The 20,837-nt window shown below is 42.5% G+C and overlaps 1 protein-coding gene across 1 annotated transcript; it reads right to left on the bottom strand.

Moving 5' to 3' along the window:
- Positions 1-3,378: 3,378 nt before the first annotated feature.
- Positions 3,379-18,505, bottom strand: LOC112265576. Its single transcript, XM_024442998.2, has 16 exons — positions 17,870-18,505; positions 13,069-13,179; positions 12,435-12,809; positions 12,172-12,306; positions 11,416-11,796; positions 9,909-10,055; positions 9,256-9,630; positions 8,991-9,134; positions 8,496-8,828; positions 8,082-8,284; positions 7,863-7,967; positions 6,211-6,306; positions 5,865-5,975; positions 5,452-5,572; positions 5,049-5,327; positions 3,379-4,680 (listed from the first exon to the last, which is right to left on the bottom strand). Exons 1-16 carry the CDS (start codon positions 18,225-18,227, stop codon positions 3,719-3,721), a joined length of 4,236 nt encoding a protein of 1,411 aa, XP_024298766.1. The 5' UTR covers positions 18,228-18,505; the 3' UTR covers positions 3,379-3,718.
- Positions 18,506-20,837: the final 2,332 nt, after the last annotated feature.

The following is a 20,837-nucleotide window of genomic DNA, read 5'->3' as shown; positions in this document are numbered from 1 at the left end:
TATTGTTATGTTTTAAAAATTGTATGAACTGCCTTAATTTTGCTGGACCCCAGGAAGTGTAGCTGCTGAGGATCCATAATAAATAAAAATACAAACAAAGCTTTCTCTGCCCTTAACCTTGTTCTAAACACCTCCAAACCATGTATTTGGTAAGAAGAATGCCACTCTCCCTACCAGTGTGATTACTACCTCTGAGGGTTTAGAGCTTTAGGTAGTCACCTCATACAAGTACTTGGGAGAATGGCTACAGTCCTTCTCTTAGCACATATCAAGGGTAGATCTAGACTTTCTTGTATCGTAATCACTCTTTCACCACAGCTCCTAAACTAACCCTGATTCAGATGACCATCCTACCCATGCTAGATTACAGAGATGTAATTTATAGATCGGCAGGTGAGGGTGCTCTCGAGCGGCTAGATGTTCTTTACCATTCGGCTATCAGATTTGCCACCAATGCCCCTAATAGGACACATTACTGCACTCTATACCCCTCTGTAAACTGGTCATCTCTGTATACCCGTCGCAAGACCGACTGGTTAATGCTTATTTAGAAAACCCTCTGAGGCCTCACTCCCCCTATCTGAGATACCTACTGCGGCCCTCATCCTCCACATACAACACCCGTTCTGCCAGTCAAATTCTGTTAAAGGTTCCCAAAGCACACACATCCCTGGGTCGCTCCTCTTTTCAGATCACTGCAGCTAGAGACTGTAACGAGCTGCAAAAAACACTCAAACTGGGACCCTTTTATCTCCAACTCTTCACTCAAAGACTCAATCATGGACACTTACTGACAGTTGTGGCTGCTTCCCGTGAGGTATTGTTGTCTCTACCTTCTTGCCCTTTGTGCTGTTGTCTGTGCCCAATAATGTTTGTACCATGTTTTGCTGCTGCCATGTTGTTTTCATGTGTTGCTGCCATGCCATGTGTTGTGGTGTCTCTCTTGTCGTGATGTGTGTTTTGTCCTATTTTTAAAATTATTTTTTAAATCCCAGCCCCGTCCTCGCCGGCCTTTTGCCTTCTGGTAGGCCGACGTTGTAAATAAGAATTTTCTGACTTGCCAAGTTAAATAAAGGTAAAAATATACACTGCTCAAAAAAATAAAGGGAACACTTAAACAACACAATGTAACTCCAAGTCAATCACACTTCTGTGAAATCAAACTGTCCACTTAGGAAGCAACACTGATTGACAAATTTCACATGCAGTTGTGCAAATAGAATAGAGAACAGGTGGAAATTATAGGCAATTAGCAAGACCGCCCCAGCAAGACCGCAGGTGATAACCACAGACCACTTCTCAGTTCCTATGCTTCCTGGCTGATGTTTTGGTTACTTTTGAATGCTGGCGGTGCTTTCACTCTAGTGGTAGCATGAGACGGAGTCTACAACCCATACAAGTGGCTCAGGTAGTGCAGCTCATCCAGGATGGCACATTAATGCGAGCTGTGGCAAGAAGGTTTGCTGTGTCTGTCAGCGTAGTGTCCAGAGCATGGAGGCGCTACCAGGAGACAGGCCAGTACATCAGGAGACGTGGAGGAGGCCGTAGGAGGGCAACAACCCAGCAGCAGGACCGCTACCTCCGCCTTTGTGTAAGGAGGAGCAGGAGGAGCACTGCCAGAGCGCTGCAAAATTACCTCCAGCAGGCCACAAATGTGCATGTGTCTGCTCAAACGGTCAGAAACAGACTACATGAGGGTGGTATGAGGGCCCAACTTCCACAGGTGGGGGTTGTGCTTACAGCCCAACAACGTGCAGGACGTTTGGCATTTGCCAGAGAACACCAAGATTGGCAAATTCGCCACTGGCGCCCTGTGCTCTTCACAGATGAAAGCAGGTTCACACTGAGCACGTGATAGACGTGACAGTCTGGAGACGCCGTGGAGAACGTTCTGCTGCCTGCAACATCCTCCAGCATGACCGGTTTGGCGATGGGTCAGTCATGGTGTGGGGTGGCATTTTTTTGGGGGGGCCGCACAGCCCTCCATGTTCTCGCCAGAGGTAGCCTGACTGCCATTAGGTACCGAGATGAGATCCTCAGACCCCTTGTGAGACCATATGCTGGTGCGGTTGGCCCTGGGTTCCTCCTAATGCAAGACAATGCTAGACCTCATGTGGCTGGAGTGTGTCAGCAGTTCCTGCAAGAGGAAGGCAATGATGCTATGGACTGGCCCGCCCGTTCCCCAGACCTGAATCCAATTGAGCACATCTGGGACATCATGTCTCGCTCCATCCACCAACGCCACGTTGCACCACAGACTGTCCAGGAGTTGGGGGATGCTTTAGTCCAGGTCTGGGAGGAGATCCCTCAGGAGACCATCCGCCACCTCATCAGGAGCATGCCAAGGCGGTGTAGGGAGGTCATACAGGCACGTGTAGGCCATAAACACTACTGAGCCTCATTTTGACATGTTTTAAGGACATTAAATCAAAGTTGGATCAGCCTGTAGTGTGGTTTTCCACTTTAATTTTGAGTGTGACTCCAAATCCAGACCTCCATGGGTTGATAAATTTGATTTCCATTGATAATTGTGTGATTTTGTTGTCAGCACATCCAACTATGTAAAGAAAAATATATTTAATAAGAATATTTCATTCATTCAGATCTAGGATGTGTTATTTTAGTGTTCCCTTTATTTCTTTGAGCAGTGTATATATATATATCTCCCTCTCATGGTCAAAATGCTGTAAAGAAACCACTACTACAGGCCACCAATAAGAAGAGACTTGCTTGGGCCAAGAAACACAAGCAATGGACATTAGACCAGTGCAAATCTGTCCTTTGGTCTGGAATCCAAATGTGAGATTTTTGGTTCCAACTGCTCTGTCTTTGTGAGACGCAGAGTAGGTGAACGGATGATCTCTGCATGTGTGGTTCCCACTGTGGAGCATGGAGGAGGAGGTGTGATGGTGTGGGAGTGACACTGTCAGTAATTTATTTAGAATTCAATGCACACTTAACCAGCATGGCTACCACAGCATCCTTCACGATACACCATCCCATCTGGTTTTGCGCCTCCAGGCTGTGTAAAGGCTATTTGACCAAGGAGAGTGATGGAGTGCTGCATCAGATGACCTGGCCTCCACAATCACCCAACCTCAACCCAATTGAGATGGTTTGGGAGGAGTTGGACCGCAGAGTGAAGGAAAAGCAGCCAACAAGTGCTCAGCATATGTGTTAACTCCTTCAAGACTGTGGGAAAGCACTCTGGATGAAGCTGGTTGAGAGAATGCCAAGCTGTCATCAAGGCAAAGGGTGGCTACTTTGAAGAATCTAAAATATATTTTGATTTGTTTAACACTTTTTTGGTTACTACATGATTCCATGTGTTATTTCATAGTTTGTTTTCACTATTATTCTACAATGTAGAAAATAGTACAAATAAAGAAATACCCTGGAATGAGTAGGTGTCTACACTTTTGACTGGTACTGTATATGTTCTTCACATATTGCGAGAGGGACGCAATTTTGCTCGCTCGGATGCTTTAATTTAGATTGATGAGTCTTTCTGTCGCCGCACATCTCGGTCAAATACACGATAAATATTTCAATATTTTATTTGGATGGGAAAAGAGGTACAGTAGGACGCTCGCCCTACTGTACCTCTTTTCCCATCCAGGCCTCCTAAGACCCACCCATAACACCTGACCTGTGGGGGAAAGAAGTAATACCTTCTACAAGACTTTATGCATAACTAATATGATCTGTCTAGAACGTCTTAAAATCCATGACTTTTAAGATGTGTTTTCAGAGATTCCTTTAAAGAAAAACTCTTCCCACACTCGGAGCACTTGTGACCTTTCTCACCCGTGTGAATTAACATGTGTCTTTTAAGTTCCCTGAGAATGACAAAACGTTTTGTGCACAGGGTGCAGGGGTATGGACGCTCCCCTGTGTGAAATCTTCGTATATGAATCTGAAGATGGCATGCTGCTTTGAAACCCCTTCTGCAATGTTCACAGGTGTAGGGACATTCTCCTGTGTGCGATCGTGTATGCAGCCTCAGTTCTCCTGAGCTAAGGAATGCCTTACCACAGATGCTACATAAATAGTTTTTCTCCCCAGCATGCATCCGCATGTGTCTTGCTAGATGTTGGACAGATGTTTTCCCACAAATAGTGCAAGTGTAGGGACGCTCCCCAGTGTGTGTGCGTACATGCATTTTGAGTGAATATGCACACATGAATCTCCGGTCACAGTGAGAGCATTTGAATGGTCTTTCCTCTGTGTGAGCTCGCTGATGTCTTTTCAGACCTAATCTGGTAGAAAATCTTCTCTCACACTGGTTACAACAGAATGGAAATGTGTGAATTCTTATGTGTTTTTTCAGAGAGTTGAGGTTTTGGTAAACATTCCCACAATGAGGGCAGCTTAGAGTCATGTTATTGGGTCTATAGGGGATAATTGTTGTGCTTGAGGGAAGGTTTTCAGTCCCAGATTCTTCAGAGTGTTGACACTTCTGTTCATCTCCTTGGTGCCTAGTCCTGATGTGCTGGTGAAGTAGTTTTGTTCTGCTTGAGGGAAGGTGTTTTTCAGTCCCAGATTCTTTAGGGCGTCGAAGCTTTCGGTCCTCTCCTCGATGCCTAATCCTGATGTGCTGGTGGAGTTTTGCCATATCACTGTGAGAGAATGAGCAGAGGGAGCAGGCGAGGACCTGGGATTCCATGTCACTATTCAATCCTGCAATGACAAAATCAGGAGGAGAGATTGCTTAAGAAGTGATATTCTGCCCAGATGAATGAATTACCATTTGACAAAGCAATTTTGAGTAACACTACATTGAACAGCTTGCTGACTACCAGGTATTTACTTACAAAGTACATAAAATAAGGTAAGAATTGTGTTGGTCATTTCGCAAAGAACACAAGGATGTACCAATTGTTATCAAGAATTTACAGATTCTGTTAATAATTTCCAAGTTGCTAATTACCATGAGGTACCAATTGTTAAAGTAATTTCATTTTAAATACCAGATAAATGAGTGACCCTAGGACTGCAAAATAAAGTCAAATATTTTATTAATAACTTGAATTCTTGAATGTCCATACCGTTGCTGGGTACTGGGATACACGGACCAGAATTCTCTGCAGGTAAAACATTAATCTGCTCTTGTTGCTCTAAATAAAAATGATCTTCTTCCTCCTCTCTGCCCCAATTAAATGGTCCTTCTCCATCTCTCTCTATCCCATTCTTTAAGCATTCATCTCCATCGGAGCATGACCTTGTTTTGTCAGAGCTGGCCTGCTCAGAGCTAATGACAACTCTTATTGTTGGAGGGTGGGAAAGTGTGGACAAGATGGTATCTGCAGTGTAGTAAGAGAAATAACCTAGGAAAGACAACATAATTGATCCCATAAATTACACTCTTGCCATACATCGTCTTCCACTACTTACCAGACAAAGAATTTAACATACACAATAACAAATATATAATTCTGGTTGGACACTTACCTCTTTTCAAGTTTCCATGATGCTGATGGTGCTGCAGAAGAGTCTTCAGCTCTTCAGTGTCAAAGATGGTGCTTCCACATTCCTCCACGACAGAGGGGGCATCACCAAGCCATGCTGCTGTCTGAGGAGCAGGGGAAATAGCACATTTTCTATTTAATTCTGGGGGAGGGTTATGTAATTTGTAATTGATTACATTTCAATATTTTTCAGTGCTTTAGAATACATTTAATTCAACGCTGTGTATCATTGGTATGCACCCTTTGCTCCCTTCTCTGCATGCCAGATCCTGGAGCATTGGGTAGGTGTTTTCCTTTAGCTCACCATTCCATAGTTCTCAGACCCATTTTTTAATTTTAAACAGTGACCAGCAGTCAATACTTAAACAGGCAGAACTGCAATTTTTCTATCTGTACCTGTGTGAAGTCTGGTACAGGTAGCAGCTCCTCCAGTCTGGAGAGGAACTCCCACACCAGTACCTGCAGTGCGGTGTCATACTGAGGGCCATAGCGTGCTGGGAACACCTCCTGAAAAATTGAGAATTTAACACACAATAAGTCCGGTGGCAATGGCTTTCGGGCGCCATTTGTTGTGTGGTATAGTCTGCAATCATCTCCTGGTAATGCGGGCAATTAACAATGTCAATAATAGCAAAACTTGGCTTGAAGGTGACTGCTGTGCCAAAAAAATACATTTACAGATGTATTAAATACGCACCTGAAGGTCACGAGTATTACCAGTTGTGAGACGAAGATCTCTTACCTGGAAGAAGTGCTCCCGCTCAGACGGGTCTTCCAGCAGGGTTTGGACCAACTCCACAAAGTTAGACTCTGTAGCCTCCAACTCATCATCATTACTCTGTCAGTAAGCAAACAAACAAACCAAACAAATTTCATCAGACATTAACTCAACCTCAACATATGAGTTGAAAACATCTTAAACATACACTACAGCTCAAACGTTTGGGGTCACTTCAAAAATGTCCATGTGTTTGAAAGAAAAACACATTTTTTGTCCATTAAAATAACATCAAATTGATCAGAAATACAGTGTAGACATTGTTAATGTTGTAAATGAATATTGTAGCTGGAAACGACTGATTTTTTCTGGAATATCTAAATCAAATCAAAGTTTATTTGACACGTGCGCCGAATACAACAGGTGTAGTAGACCTTACAGTGAAATGCTTACTTACAGGCTCTAACCAACAGTGCAAAAAAGGTATTTGGTGAACAATAGGTAAGTAAAGAAATAAAAACAACAGTAAAAAAGACAGTGAAAAATAATAGTAGCGAGGCTATATACAGTAGCGAGGCTATATACAGGCACCGGTTAGTCGGGCTAATTGAGGTAATATGTAGATATGGTTAAAGTGACTATGCATATATGATAAACAGAGTAGCAGTAGCGTAAAAGAGGGGGTGGTGGGTGGCGGGACACAGTGCAGATAGCCCGGTTAGCCAATGTGCGGGGGCACTGGTTGGTCGGGCCAATTGAGGTAGTATGTACATGAATGTATGGTTAAAGTGACTATGCTTACATGATAAACAGTAGCAGCAGAAGATACGGTTGCAGAAACATTATGTACAAAATAAGTTACAAATAACGCAAAAACCCCCACATAATAGCACAACTGGTTGGGCGCCTGAAACTGCTGCCATTTCTTCCGGCGCCATTTTAAATAGGTGTTCAGAGGCCCATTATCAGCAACCATCATTCCTGTGTTCCAATGGCATGTTGTGTTAGCTAATCCAAGTTTATAATTTTAAAAGGCTAATTGATCAATAGAAAGCCCTTTTGCCATTATGTTAGCACAGCTGAAAACTGTTGTGCTAATTTAAGCAGCAATAAAACTGTCCTTCTTTAGACTAATTGAGTATCTGGAGTATCAGCATTTGTGGGTTCAATTACAGGCTCAAAATGGCCAGAAACAAAGACCTTTCTTCTGAAACTTGTCAGTCTATTCTTGCTCTGAGAAATGAAGGCTATTCCATGCGAGAAATTGCCAAGAAACTGAAGATCTCGTACAACGCTGTGTCCTACTCCTCACATGGAATAGCCTTAATTTCTCAGAATTAAGAAGGCCAGTGTTATTGCTTCTTTAAATCAGCACAACAGTTTTCAGCTGTGCTAACCTAATTGCAAAAGTAAAATTTAGCAAACACAACATGCCATTGGAACACAGGAGTGATGGTTGTTGATAATGGGCTTCTGTACACCTATGTAGATATCACATAAATTTGCACTTTCCAGCTACAATAGTCATTTACAACATAACACATAACAATGTCTACACTGTATATCTGATCAATTTGGTGTTATTTTAATGGACATTTTTTTTGTGCTTTTCTTTCAAAAACAAGGAAATGTCTAAGTGACCCCACGCTTTTGAACAGTAGTACAAGTTAACTTACCTCTTTGTGTACAGCGTATTCTGTCAAATAATGGATTTTGTCCAGGTGAGGCTGGATGGTCACAAGGTCAGCTGTGCTCTCACTGAGACACAACTCCAGTACCAGCTGATAAAGAGGTAGACATGTGAGAGCAAGCCCCAGGGGAAAACATACTATTTACAGCTAGCAGCTACCCATACTCCTATCAGAATCCTCTGCATGCATTTCCACCTCTCTCACCCTTGCTCTCAGACCCAGAAGAAGTTGGGTCCTCTGCCTGGAACTCAGCAGCTCTGGAACCATCTCTGTCACCAAAGTCACAAACTCCTCCAGCTTCCCATAATGCTTTACAATATGCTGCTGAGCCACTTTCCACATGAATGCTGACATCAAGCGTAATGGTGGAGCAAGGAGACGCAGTGAGGACAGAGTTAAACCGGGACCTACGTTGGGAAACACAAACAATAACATGTTATAGAGTAAAAACCAATGGCATATTTAAAATACTGTAGGTGAGTTATATATATATATATTTCATCTAGCAAGAGATTAGGAAACTAGCCAGCATCAGCAACTAGCTATTTAGCCAGCCAGTCACCACAGTGAAAGCCCTCACACAAACTACAAAAGTTAATACAGTAAAAGTTAACTTACCAAAGTCTTCTGCACCTGGAAAAGAATAAGCCTGAGCTTTTGTTTCGTTAGTGAGGACACTATCGATGATGGAAAAACAGCTTTCTTCAAGATAGATGGAACCACTCATGTTGTCGTCATCCTTGAGTTTTCTGTATTCCTGTTTCAGCTTTTTTAACTTTTCTCTGCATTGCTTCGACGTCCTGTTAAATCCGAGGGCAGCGAACTCTGAACTAAATTTGGCATAGACGTGCTCATTTTTATAAGAGAGAAGCTGCTTCTGAACTGTCTCATCTGCCCAGAGTGTTAACAATGTGTGAACCTCCTGCATAGTCCAGTGGTATCCAGATTCCTCTGTGAAAGAACCGCATCAGTTGAAAGCAGTCAGAAACTGGAAAACAATATTAGCTAGCAAGCTTAAGGTACTGTTTATGAAAAACGTGTAGCTTCTAGTATTTCTCATCTTCTGGCTGTTGCTGACTGGTCCCTCAGATGATGATGTACTAGACAACTTACCATAATCTTCCACTTCTGGGGAATAGGATTGGGTCGACTCCAGCAACATAGTAGCAGAATTTATCACCTCAGCCCCTGAAGATCCTGTTTGGTGACCAAAGAGATTACGGACCTCATCAGGTGTCCAACTGGATGAAGATTGGTCTGTGGAAGCAACAGGTCAGTTGACAGTACTCACACTATCAATATTTACTACCAAACTTGCGGTAACAGGCAAAGTAACTGTGTTAAAAATGTGTATTCAATTCTGTACTAGACAACTTACCAGAGTCTTCCATTTCTTGTTGGGAATCAGGCAACTCCAAAATCTTTGCATCTGAATTTATCACCCCAGACTCCACAGTACTTGGTTGGTGACAGAGGACTCTATCCATGATGGCAAACCATCTTTCTCTACAATGGTTGGAACCTCTCTTGTTATGGTCAAACTTGATTTGTCTATATTCCTGCCTCAGCTTCTTTAGTTTGTCTCTGCACTGCCTTGAAGTCTTCTTAAATCCAAGGACGGCGAGCTCTGAACTAAATGTGGCATAGACATGCTCGTTTTTATAGGTGAGAAGCTGCTCTTGAACACTCTCATCTGCCCAGAGTGTTAACAATGCATGGACCTCCTGAGACGTCCAGCTGTATCCTGATTTTTCTGTGAAAGAATCACATCAGTTGAAAGCAGCCAGAAACTGGTAAACAATAGTAGCAAGCAAGTTTACAGTACGGTTTATGAAAAATGTGTACTAGATAAGTGGTTTTCAACTTCTGTCTAATACTGGACGGTCCCTCAGATGGTTAGCAAAGACATTGACTTAGTTAGCTAGTAGTAGTAAGCTAGGTACAATCCAAGCAATCTCCCAAGGAAAATAAACAAATATTACTAATCCCTGGTACAAAAAAGGTTGAGAAAGACTGTACTAGATAACTTACCATAAGGTTCCTCTTTTACAGGGGAATCCGGTTGAGTCAACTCCAGCAGCATAGTAGCAGAATGTATTACCTCAGCTCCTGAAGTTCCTGGTTGGTGACCAACGAGTCCATGGACCTCATGAGGTGTCCAACTGAATGCAGATTGATCTGTGGAAGCAACAGCTCAGTTGACAGTTCTCACATAATCAATATTAACTACGAAGCTTGCGGTAACAGGCAAGTTACTGTGTAAAAACGTGTACGAGATGCCGTACGAGACAACCAACCAGAATCCTCAATTTCTTGAGGGGAATCGGGTTAAGTCGACTCCAAAAGCATTGCATCTGACTGTATCACCCCAGACTCCAAAGTACTTGGTTGGTGACAGAGAACACTATCGATGATGGCAAACCATCTTTCTCCACAATGATTGGAACCACTCTTGTTATCCTTGATTTTTTTGTATTCCTGTTTCAGCTTTTTTAGTTTGTGGCTGAACTGCACATTAGGGATCCACATTAGCTGCTGACACTTTCTGGGGTCCAAACACATTAAAACACTTATATTACACATAAAACAAAATATGAAAACAGTACATACGTATAACACTCACACCACAACATATCCACAACAAAATGTATGATACCACCATACAACAATATTGCAATGTAAGTGTGTGTAGAGTGCGTGTTCTAGCGCCTGTGTGCGCATGCGTGTCTGTACCTGTGTTTGTGTCTCTTCACAGTCCCCGCTGTTCCATAAGGTGTATTTTTTTTATCTGATTCTATCGCTTGCATAAGTTACCTGATGTGGAATAGCGTTCCATGTCGGCATGGCTCTATGTAGTACTATGCACTTCCAGTCTGTTCTGGCCTTGGGATTGTGAAGAGACCTCTGGTGGCATGTCTTGTGGGGTACGCATGGGTGTCCGAGCTTTGTGCCAGTAGTTCAAACAGACAGCTCGGGGCATTACACTTGTCAACACTTACAAAAACAAGTAGTGATGAAGTCAATCTCTCCTCCACTTTGAGCCATGAGAGATTGACATGCATATCATTGATGTTAGCTCTCTGTGTACATTTAAGGGCCAGCCATGCTGCCCTGTTCAAAGCCAATTGTAATTTTCCCAAATCCCGCTTTGTGGCACCTGACCACACGACAGAACAGTAGTCCAAATGCGACAAAACTAGGGCCTGTTGAACCTGCCTTGTCAATAGTGTTGTTAAGAAGGCAGAGCAACGCTATATTATGGACAGACTTCTCCCCATTTTAGCCACTGTTGTATCAACATGTTTGACAGCTTACAATCCAGCGTTACTCCAAGCAGTTTAGTCACCTCAACTTGCTCAATTGCCACATTATTCATTACAAGATTAGTTAGCTAATCTTGCCAATGAAAAAAAATATTAAAGTAATTGGCAATATCAGTGGGTTTTGTGATGAATGAACCATCTGATTCAATGAATGTTGGAACTGAGTTTGTTACGGTGTTAAAAATGTGATTGAGAAGCTGCACGAGACAACCTACCAGAATCCTCCACTTCTTGTGGGGAATTGGGTTGAGTTAATTCCAAAAGCATTGCATCTGACTGTATCACCCCAGACTCCAAAGTACTTGGTTGGTGACAGAGAACACTATCGATGATGGCAAACCATCTTTCTCCACGATGATTGGAACCACTCTTGTTATTGTCATCCTTGACTCTTCTATATTCCTGTTTCAGCTTTTTTAGTTTGTCTCTGCACTGTTTAGATTTCCTGTTAAATCCAAGGGCGGCAAGCTCTGAACTAAATTTGGCATAGACATGCTCGTTTTTATAGGAGAGAAGCTGCTTCTGAACACTACCATCTGCCCAGAGTGTTAACAATGCCTGAATCTCCTTTGGCGACCAGTGGTATCCAGACTCCTCTGTGAAAGAACCACATCAGTTGAACAAAGTCAAAAAATGTTAAACAATACTAGCTAGCAAACTTACAGTATGGTTCATGACAAATGTGTACTAGATAAGTGTTTCTCAACTTCTGGCTATTACTGGTCAGTCCCTCAGATGGTTAGTGGGACATACATGCAAGTGCGTTAGCTGGCTCACAGTCCAAGCTTGCATCCATTTCAAGACCATGGTGCTTGCCTACGGGGCAGCAAGGGGAACTGCCCCTCCCTACCTCAGGATATGCCCAAACCCTACACCCCAACTGAGCACTACCACCTCTGGTCTCTTGGCCCTCCCACCCCTGGCTAGCCCGTGGTACAAAAAAGGTTGAAAAACACTACTAGATAACTTACCAATATGTTCCTCGTCTACAGGGGAATCAGGAGTCGATTCAAACAGTAGATTAGTTGCATTTATCACCCCAAGCCCTGAGGTTTCTGATTGTTGACCATGGACCTCATCAGGTGTCCAAATGGATGGAGATTTGTCTGTGGATACAACAGCACAGTTGACAGTACTCACACAAAGAAAAACATTGTTAAGTACCAAGCTTATGGTAACAAAGTTACTGTGTTAAACATGTGAACTAGGTGCTGTACTGGACAACTTAACTTACTAGAATCTCCCATTTCTTGTTGGGAATCAGGCGACCCCAAAAGCTTGGCATCAGAATTTATCACCCCAGACTCCAAAGTTCTTGGTTGGTGACACAGGACACTATCAATGATGGCAAACCAATTCTCTTCACGATAGATGGAACCACTCATGTTATTGTTATCCTTGATTTTTTTGTGTTCCTTTTTCAGTATTTGTATCTTTTGTCTGCACTGCTTCGACGTCCTTTTAAAACCCAGGGCGGCAAGCTCTGAACTAAATTTGGCATAGACGTGCTCGTTTTTATAGGAGAGGAGGTGCTTCTGTACTATCTTATCTGCCCAGAGTGTTAACAATGCCTGAACCTCCTTAGACGACCAGTGGTATCCAGATTCCTCTGTGAAAGAACAACATAAGTTGAAAGCAGTCAGAAACTTGTAAACAATATTAGCTAGCAAGCTTACAGTACGGTTTATAAATAATGTGTACTAGATAAGCGTTTCTCAACTTCTGGCCATTACTGGCCGGTTCCTCAGATGGTTAGAGCTTACAAAGTAAGTTTTAATCCATTCCATAAAGGGGAGCACCAAATCTAGCCTGTCCCTGGTAATATATATATATATTTTTATTTTTTTACTTTGTACTAGATGACGTACCATATTCTTCAGAGGAATCAGTCAACTCCAACAGCCTAGAAGCTGAAGTTCTCACCCCAGACCCTGAAGTTTGTGGAAGTTCATCAGGTGTCCAACTGGATGGTAATTTGTCTGTGAAAGCACCAGATCAGATAAAAGCACTCACATAAACAAAAACATCCACCGGCTGTTTCTGACCAGTGTGCTGTTAAGGTCCATTGCAAACAACCGTGTCATATTAAAGTTCTCTAGGTCGTGTAGACAATCTTCTGTACTTCATGTTTACCATTTACAATTTGGCTTATTTATGTGTATTCATGGTTAACAGTTCCCTTTGTCGTTTAATTTGCCTATATGCGCTTGGGAGGGGATTTTTTTATAGCAACATCCAAATTGAAGAGGAGTGGGACAACATTCCACAGGCCACAATCAACAGCCTGATCAACTCTATGCAAAGGAGATGTGTTGCGCTGCATGAGGCAAATGGTGGTCACACCAGATACTGAGTGGTTTTTGATCCATGCCCCTTGTTTATTTTTTAAGGTATCTGTGACCAACAGATGCATATTTGTATTCCTAGTCATGTGAAATCCATAGATTAGGGCCTATTCTTTTATTTCAATTGACTGATTTCCTTATATGAACTGTAACTCAGTCAAATCTTTGAAATTGTTGAATGTTGCGTTTATATTTTTGTTTAGTGTAGATGAGACCTGTATTTAATTTAAAACATTTACAAACACTTATAAAAATAATGTTTTTGATTTGTCATAATGCGTTATTGAGTGTAGATTGATTAAATTGAGAGAGAAAAAAACATTTTAGAATAAGGCTAACACAACAAAATGTGGAATTAGTCATGGGGTCTGAATACTTTCTGAAGGCACTGTATACAGTGCATTTGGAAAGTATTCAGACCCTTTTCCCACATGTTACGTTACAGCCTTATTCTAAAATGTATTAAATTGTTTTTTTCTGAATCTATACACAATACCACATAATGACAAAGTGAAAACAGGTTTAGACATTTTTGGTAATTTATAACAAATCAAAAACAGAAATGCCTTATTTTAATAAGTATTCAGACCCTTTGCTATGAGACACAAAATTGAGCTCCGGTGCATCCTGTTTCCATTGATCATACTTGAGATGTTTCTACAACTTGATTGGAGTCCACCTGTGGTAAATTCAATTGATTGGACATGATTTGGAAAGGCACACACCTGTCTATATAAAGGTCCCACAGTTGACAGTGCACATCAGAGCAAAAACCAAGCCATGAGGTCAAAGGAATTGTCCGTAGAGCTCTGAGACAGGATTTTGTCGAGGCACAGATCTGGGGAAGGGTAGCAAAAAATGTCTGCAGCATTGAAGATCCCCAAGAACAGTGGCCTCCATCATTCTTAAATGGAACCACCAATACTCTTCTTAGAGCTTGCCGCCCAGCCAAACTGAGCAATTGGGGGAGAAGGGCCTTGGTCAGGGAGGGGACCAAAAACTTGGTCACTCAGACAGAGCTCCAGAGTTCCTCTCTGGAGATGGGAGAACATTCCAGAAAGACTGCAGTCTTTGCAGTACTCCACCAATCAGGCCTTTATTGTAGAATGGCCAGACGGAAGCCACTCCTCAGTAAAAAGGCACATGACAGCCCACTTGGAGTTTGCCAAAAGGCACCTAAAGGACTCTCAGACCATAAGAAACAAGATTATCTGGTCTGATGAAACCAAGATTGAACTATTTGGCCTAAATGCCAAGCGTCACATCTGGAAGAAACCTGGCACTATCCCTATGGTGAAGCATGGTGGTGGCAGCATCATGCTGTGTGGATGTTTTTCAGCGACAGGGACTGGGAGACTAGTCAGGATCGAGTCAAAGATGACTGGAGAAAAGTACAGAGATCCTTGACGAAAACTTGCTCTAGAGTGCTCAGGTCAAACTGGGGCGAAGGTTCACCTTCCAACAGGACAACGATCCTAAGCAAACATCCAAGACAATACAGGAGTGGCTTCAGGACAAGTCTCTGAATGTCCTCAAGTGGCCCAGCCAGAGCCCGGACTTGAACATCTCTGGAGAGACCTGAAAATAGCTGTGCAGCGACACTCCCCATCCTACCTGAGAGCTTGAGGATTTGCAGAGAAGAATGGGAGAAACTCACCAAATACAGGTGTGCTAAGCTTGTAGCATCATACCCAAGAAGAATTGAGGCTGTAATCACTGCCAAAGGTGCTTCAACAAAGTACCGAGAAAGGGTCTGAATACTTATGTAAATGTGATCTTAAAATTATATATACATTTGCAAAAACCTGTTTTTGCTTTGTAATTTTGGGGTATTGTGTGTAGATTGAGGGAAAACATTATTTAATCCAGTTTAGAAAAAGGCTGTAATGTAACAAAATGTGAAAAAAGTCAAGGGGTCTGAATACTTTGAATACACTGTATATACTTACCAAATCAAATTTTATTTGTCACATGCGCCAAATACAACAGGTGAAATGAACCTTACAGTGAAATGCTTACTAACAAGCCCTTAACCAAGAATGCAGTTCAAGAAATAGAGTTAAGAAAATATTTACTAGTACCCCAGCACATCGACTCAGTACTGTACATAGCCAAGTTATCATTACTCATTGTGTATTTATTAATTGTGATATTATTCTCTGCATTGTTGGGAGGGGCTCATAAGTAAGCATTTCACTGTTAGTCGACACCTATTGTTTACGAAGCATGTGAAAAAGAAAATGTGATTTGTACACGTTCCAAAAAACAACACTAGTTTTCATTAACATAATGACTGAATAAACTCTTACTGCATTTACACCTAAGACTTACCCCACACCAGTTTGTCGCCAGTTGCGTATGTTAATGTAAGCTCTATTGTAATTGTGTTTCCATCAGGGGAGTGATACTAAAGACTTGGGGCTTGCAGAAAGAACAACTCTGTCAGTGTCATCAACACAGTTGCTTTGTAAGGTGTAAAAAAATTAAGTTTGCCATTGTTATGTAAATACCATCTGAAAAGTGTATGGGGAAAAAAGGGCCACTGGACCAATACAGGAGCCCGGCCAATTTCTTTTGACTGTGGACGACCTAGCCATGGGAAACTTTTCAAAAGGGAGCTTTGGTGAAGCATTAACATAGTAACAATAGCCTAAATTTGGGGCTGTTAAAGACCAGACTGAGGATTTGAGGGAGGGTTTATCTAGAAATGCAATTACAATTTAGCGTATCTATTTATCTCCACAAGCACCGGTTTGAATATTCAAACTTTGTCTGCACTTTTCAAGGCTAGTGTTCTCAAGTATAACCAGGGGTAACTAGCCATAACTAGCCACCTCGGCGCAGGACTAAAGTTTGTGTCCGAGGTTGTGTACGGGCTGCTAATGAGCCATAAGCAGCAGATTTTCGACCAACCTTCACTTGCCAACGCTTTCTTCGTTCTTGAAGTCACCGGGTGTCTTCTTAACTGGCTAGTGCAGGGGGAGTTTGAATTTAGAAAATGCTGTTATTAAATTAAATCAGTCTTTGTTCCATGAATTAATCCTACAATGTATACATTGCCATCTAATCTATTTCTGATCCTCTCTCATGAATACACCCCAGGTGAGTGTCATTCAAAGTGATGCTTGATTTCTGAGTCTCGCTCATGATGTGCAGCACTTTGGGCTGGATCAATGAGATAATATCAGAAACAGACAAGATGGCAGTGAATAGATTATTAGATTACTTAATAGAGTACAAATGTATTTAATTTAATAACGGAGCATTTTCTAAATTCAAACATCCCCCCTGCAATTGGCTATGGGAGTTTAGAAGACACCGGTAATTATTGATTTGAGAACAAAGTATCGCCAAATTAAGGTTGGTTGAAAATCTGCTGCTGATGTCGGAAACTCTGAAATACGACCTCCCTACTGGGAAAACCGTACGTGAACGCCCTTCCAACTCGGAATTTCAACTAGGAACCTCGGGTATGAGCTCTGGACCCCGATCTTTCCCACATGTTGAAATCTGACGTCACGCACCTCTGCAAATGGCAACAAACATGGCCACAATTTCAGCTGTCAATTGAGTACCTCAGTATGACTCGTAATACCCTTAAAACCGAGCTGTCAAACAGGGATAGATAACCAAATCGCTCTCGGGCAATGTGACCCGTCAAAACGTTAAGATGAAACACAGACCTTATTTTAAGTGTTTCTAAATTCCCTTATCGGGAAAATTGGCTGGAACCATTTTCCTGTTTGATCGCTAGGTTTTATGGGTATTATGACACCATTAATGTTGGGGTTTATGGTGAGAATGGTTCTTCCTTCCAAGCTCGTTAACGCTTTTAAATCGTTCATCCGAAGTAGGCAAGTATTTTTTATTTTATTTAACTAGGCAAGTCAGTTAATTAAGAACAAAGTCTTATTTACAATGACTGCCCACAAAGGCCAAACTCGACGGTGGGCCAATTGTGCGCCGCCCTATGGGACTCCCAATCACGGCTGGTTGTGATACAGCCTGGATCCGAACCAGGGTGTCTGTAGTGACACCTCTAGTACTGAGATGCAGTATCTAAGACTGCTGCGCCACACGGGAGCCCGAGTCACTCTGACATGACTACCGAGAACCACGGGGTTAAAATGTACGTATTTGCCCAAACTTCCTACTGGTTGATTCTGGTAGTTTCAAGTGGGAAACTCAGAGCTCATGTTTTACAACTAGTTTTCAAGTCGGACATTTGAGTTTCCTAGTTCCGACTAGTACGTGAACGCAGCAGATAGCAATCTGTACACGACCTGTTATCGGATTCTAAAGCAAATTAAGAAAAACAATTTACCGTTTTTTTGTGATACGGTGGCTTTGTCACTTCTCAGTACTGGCTTTCTGAGTCGCTGTCCCAGTACAGCGTCCATGGCATCGAACCATGATGGTGGAAAATAACTCCGGCGGTCGGGACCGTTTGACTTAATTTCTTTGTACTGACCCTTTAGTTTTTTTAGTTTGTCACGACATTGCTGGACGGTTCCCTTATAACCTAATTTGCGAAGGCGCACAAAGATCTCATGGTACACCTTGGCGGCACCTCGATACTCAGAGTCAGACGAACGTAATGCACGCTGTATTGCCTCGTCTGACCATATTGAGACGATGGCATTCACCTCATCCCCTGACCAGTGATATCGGGACTCCGGCATTTTTCTTTAGCTAGCTATCACTTCACCAACATGCTGAGTACAGCAGGCTCTGGAGAGACAGATAGAGGATGGAAAGAAAGATGTGATGGTTTGTTAATTTCTGGTACCACCATCAACATCCGGCGTTATCCTACTAGCACGTTTTACCCCAACGCCGCCCATACACTGATCACAGGGACTCTGAGCGGGTTTTGAGAGGAAAAGATGGCGGAAGTGGATTCTGAATCTAATTGCTGTAGAATCAAGGATAATTGGAACATTGACCGAAATAATGGGAAACGGAACAAAGTAGTGTACCGCGATGAGAATGTAATTTCGTATCATGTAGGAGTACGGTTTATTAATGAGGAGCAGTTGATCGAATTACCTAGAGGAATACATTTGAGATATCCAAATTGATGGAGAGAGTGCTGGGTAGAGTGAAGGCTGTGAGGATCACGAGAGGCGGGCTTGTTTAGATTTTTTTGTGCTTCTAAGGATCAGAAGAAACGTGTGTTGCGTCTCACCCGAATTGTTAAATTTGAAGTGTCCTGTGTGTGTCTCTTAGGAACAGAGCACCCCTCAATTGTGTTATATCTGGCTTCTCATGGGAAGTGGATTTTTTTTTTTTTACCATGTGGGCTAGTTGAGAACAACCTGGCCAAGATAAAGCACAGCAGATTGACACATACAACAACACAGATGGAATAAACAAACATACAGTCAATAATACAGTAGGAAAAAAAGTTTATATATAGTGTGTGCAAATGAGGTAAGATAGGGGAGGTAAAGGCAATACATAGGCCATGGTGACAAAGTAATTACAATATAGCAATTAAACACTGGAATGGTAGATGTACAGAAGATGACTGCAAGTAGAGATACTGGGGTGCAAAGGAGCAAGATAAATAAATACAGTATGGGGATGAGGTAGTTGGATGGGCTGTTTACAGATGGGCTATGTACAGGTGCAGTAATCTGTGAGCTCCTCTGTCAGCTGGTGCTTGAAGCTAGTGAGGGAGATATGAGTCTCCAGCTTCAGTGATTTTTGCATTCCAGGCCAACGAGGGCCAGCCAACGAGAGCGTACAGGTCGCAGTGGTGGGTAGTATATGGGGCTTTGGGGACAAAACGGATGGCACTGTGATAGACTGCATCCAATGTAATGTCTCTTATCGATGGCTGTTATGATATCGTTTAGGATCTTGAATGTGGCTGAGGTGCATGGCCAGATTGCATAGCGGAGAAGGTACAGTGGGGACTCGAAATGGCCGGTAATCTGTTTGTTATCTTTGCTTTCGAAGACCTTAGAAAGGCAGGGTAGGATAGATATAGGTCTGTAGCAGTTTGGGTCTAGAGTGTCTCCCCCTTTGAATAGGGGGATGACCGCGGCAGGTTTCCAATCTTTGGGGATCTCAGACGATACAAAAGAGAGGTTGAACAGGCTGGTAATAGGGTTTGCAACAATTTCGGCAGATCATTTTATAAAGAGAGGGTCCAGATTGTCTAGCCAGGCTGATTTGTAGGGGTCCAGATTTTGCAGCTCTTTCAGAACATCAGCAATCTGGATTTGGGTGAAGGAGAAATGGGGGAGGCTTGGGCGAGTTGCTGTGGGGAGTGCAGGGCTGTTGACCGGGGTAGCCAGGTGGAAACCATGGCCAGCTGTAGAAAAATGCTTATTGAAATTCTCAAGTATAGTGGATTTATCAGTGGTGACAGTGTTTCCTAGCATCAGTGCAGTGGGCAGCTGGGAGGAGGTGCTCTTATTCTCCATGGACTTTACAGTGTCCCAGAACTTTTTTGAGTTTGTGCTACAGGATCCAAATTTCTGCTTGCAAAAGCTAGTCTTAGCTTTCCTAACTGCCTGTGTATATTTGTTCCTAACTTTCCTGAAAAGTTGCAAGTCACAGGGGCTATTCAATGCTAATGCAGTACGCCACTGGATGTTTTGGTGCTGGTCAAGGGCAGTCAGGTCTGGAGAGAACCAAGGGCTATATCTGTTCCTGGTTCTACATTTTTTGAAAGGGGCATGTTTATTTAAAATGGTGAGGAAGGCACTTTTAAAGAATGTCCTCTACTAACGGGATGAAGTCAATATCCTTCCAGGATAGCCGGGCCAGGTCGATTAGAAAGGCCTGCTCGCTGAAGAGTTTTCGAGAACGTTTGTAGTACAAAATAAAATAAAAGTAGCACAAAAAAATAGAGGCTATATACAGTGGGTACCGGTACCTAGTCAGTGTGCGGGGATACAGGTTAGTTGAGGTAATTTGTACATGTAGGTAGGGGATAAGTGAATATACATAGATAATAAACAGCAAGTAGCAACAGTGTACAAAACCAAAGGGGGGGGGGTAGTCGGTAGTTCAGTAGTCTTAAGGCTTGGGGGTAGAGTGGAGTACAACCTAATGGGGCAGAGTGGAGGAGGAAGAAGAGCAAATGGAAGAGAGACAGAGTGAAGAGGACTGGGAAGATGACGATTGCAATGAATAAGTTTATATAAGGCAGGATTTGGAGCAATAGGAACAGATGGGCATTTCAACTGCAGAGACTTATGGTCCGTGTATCCCAGGTCCCAGTAACGGTAAGGGAATTCAGGAATTTAAACACTGATCTCATGTTAGCAAATGATTAA

The sequence above is a fragment of the Oncorhynchus tshawytscha genome, linkage group LG13 (assembly GCF_018296145.1).
Source record: "Oncorhynchus tshawytscha isolate Ot180627B linkage group LG13, Otsh_v2.0, whole genome shotgun sequence".
In the NCBI taxonomy this organism is placed as follows: Eukaryota; Metazoa; Chordata; class Actinopteri; order Salmoniformes; family Salmonidae; genus Oncorhynchus; species Oncorhynchus tshawytscha.
Note: the sequence above shows the minus strand (reverse complement) of the source record. Positions and strands in the feature narration are given on the sequence as shown.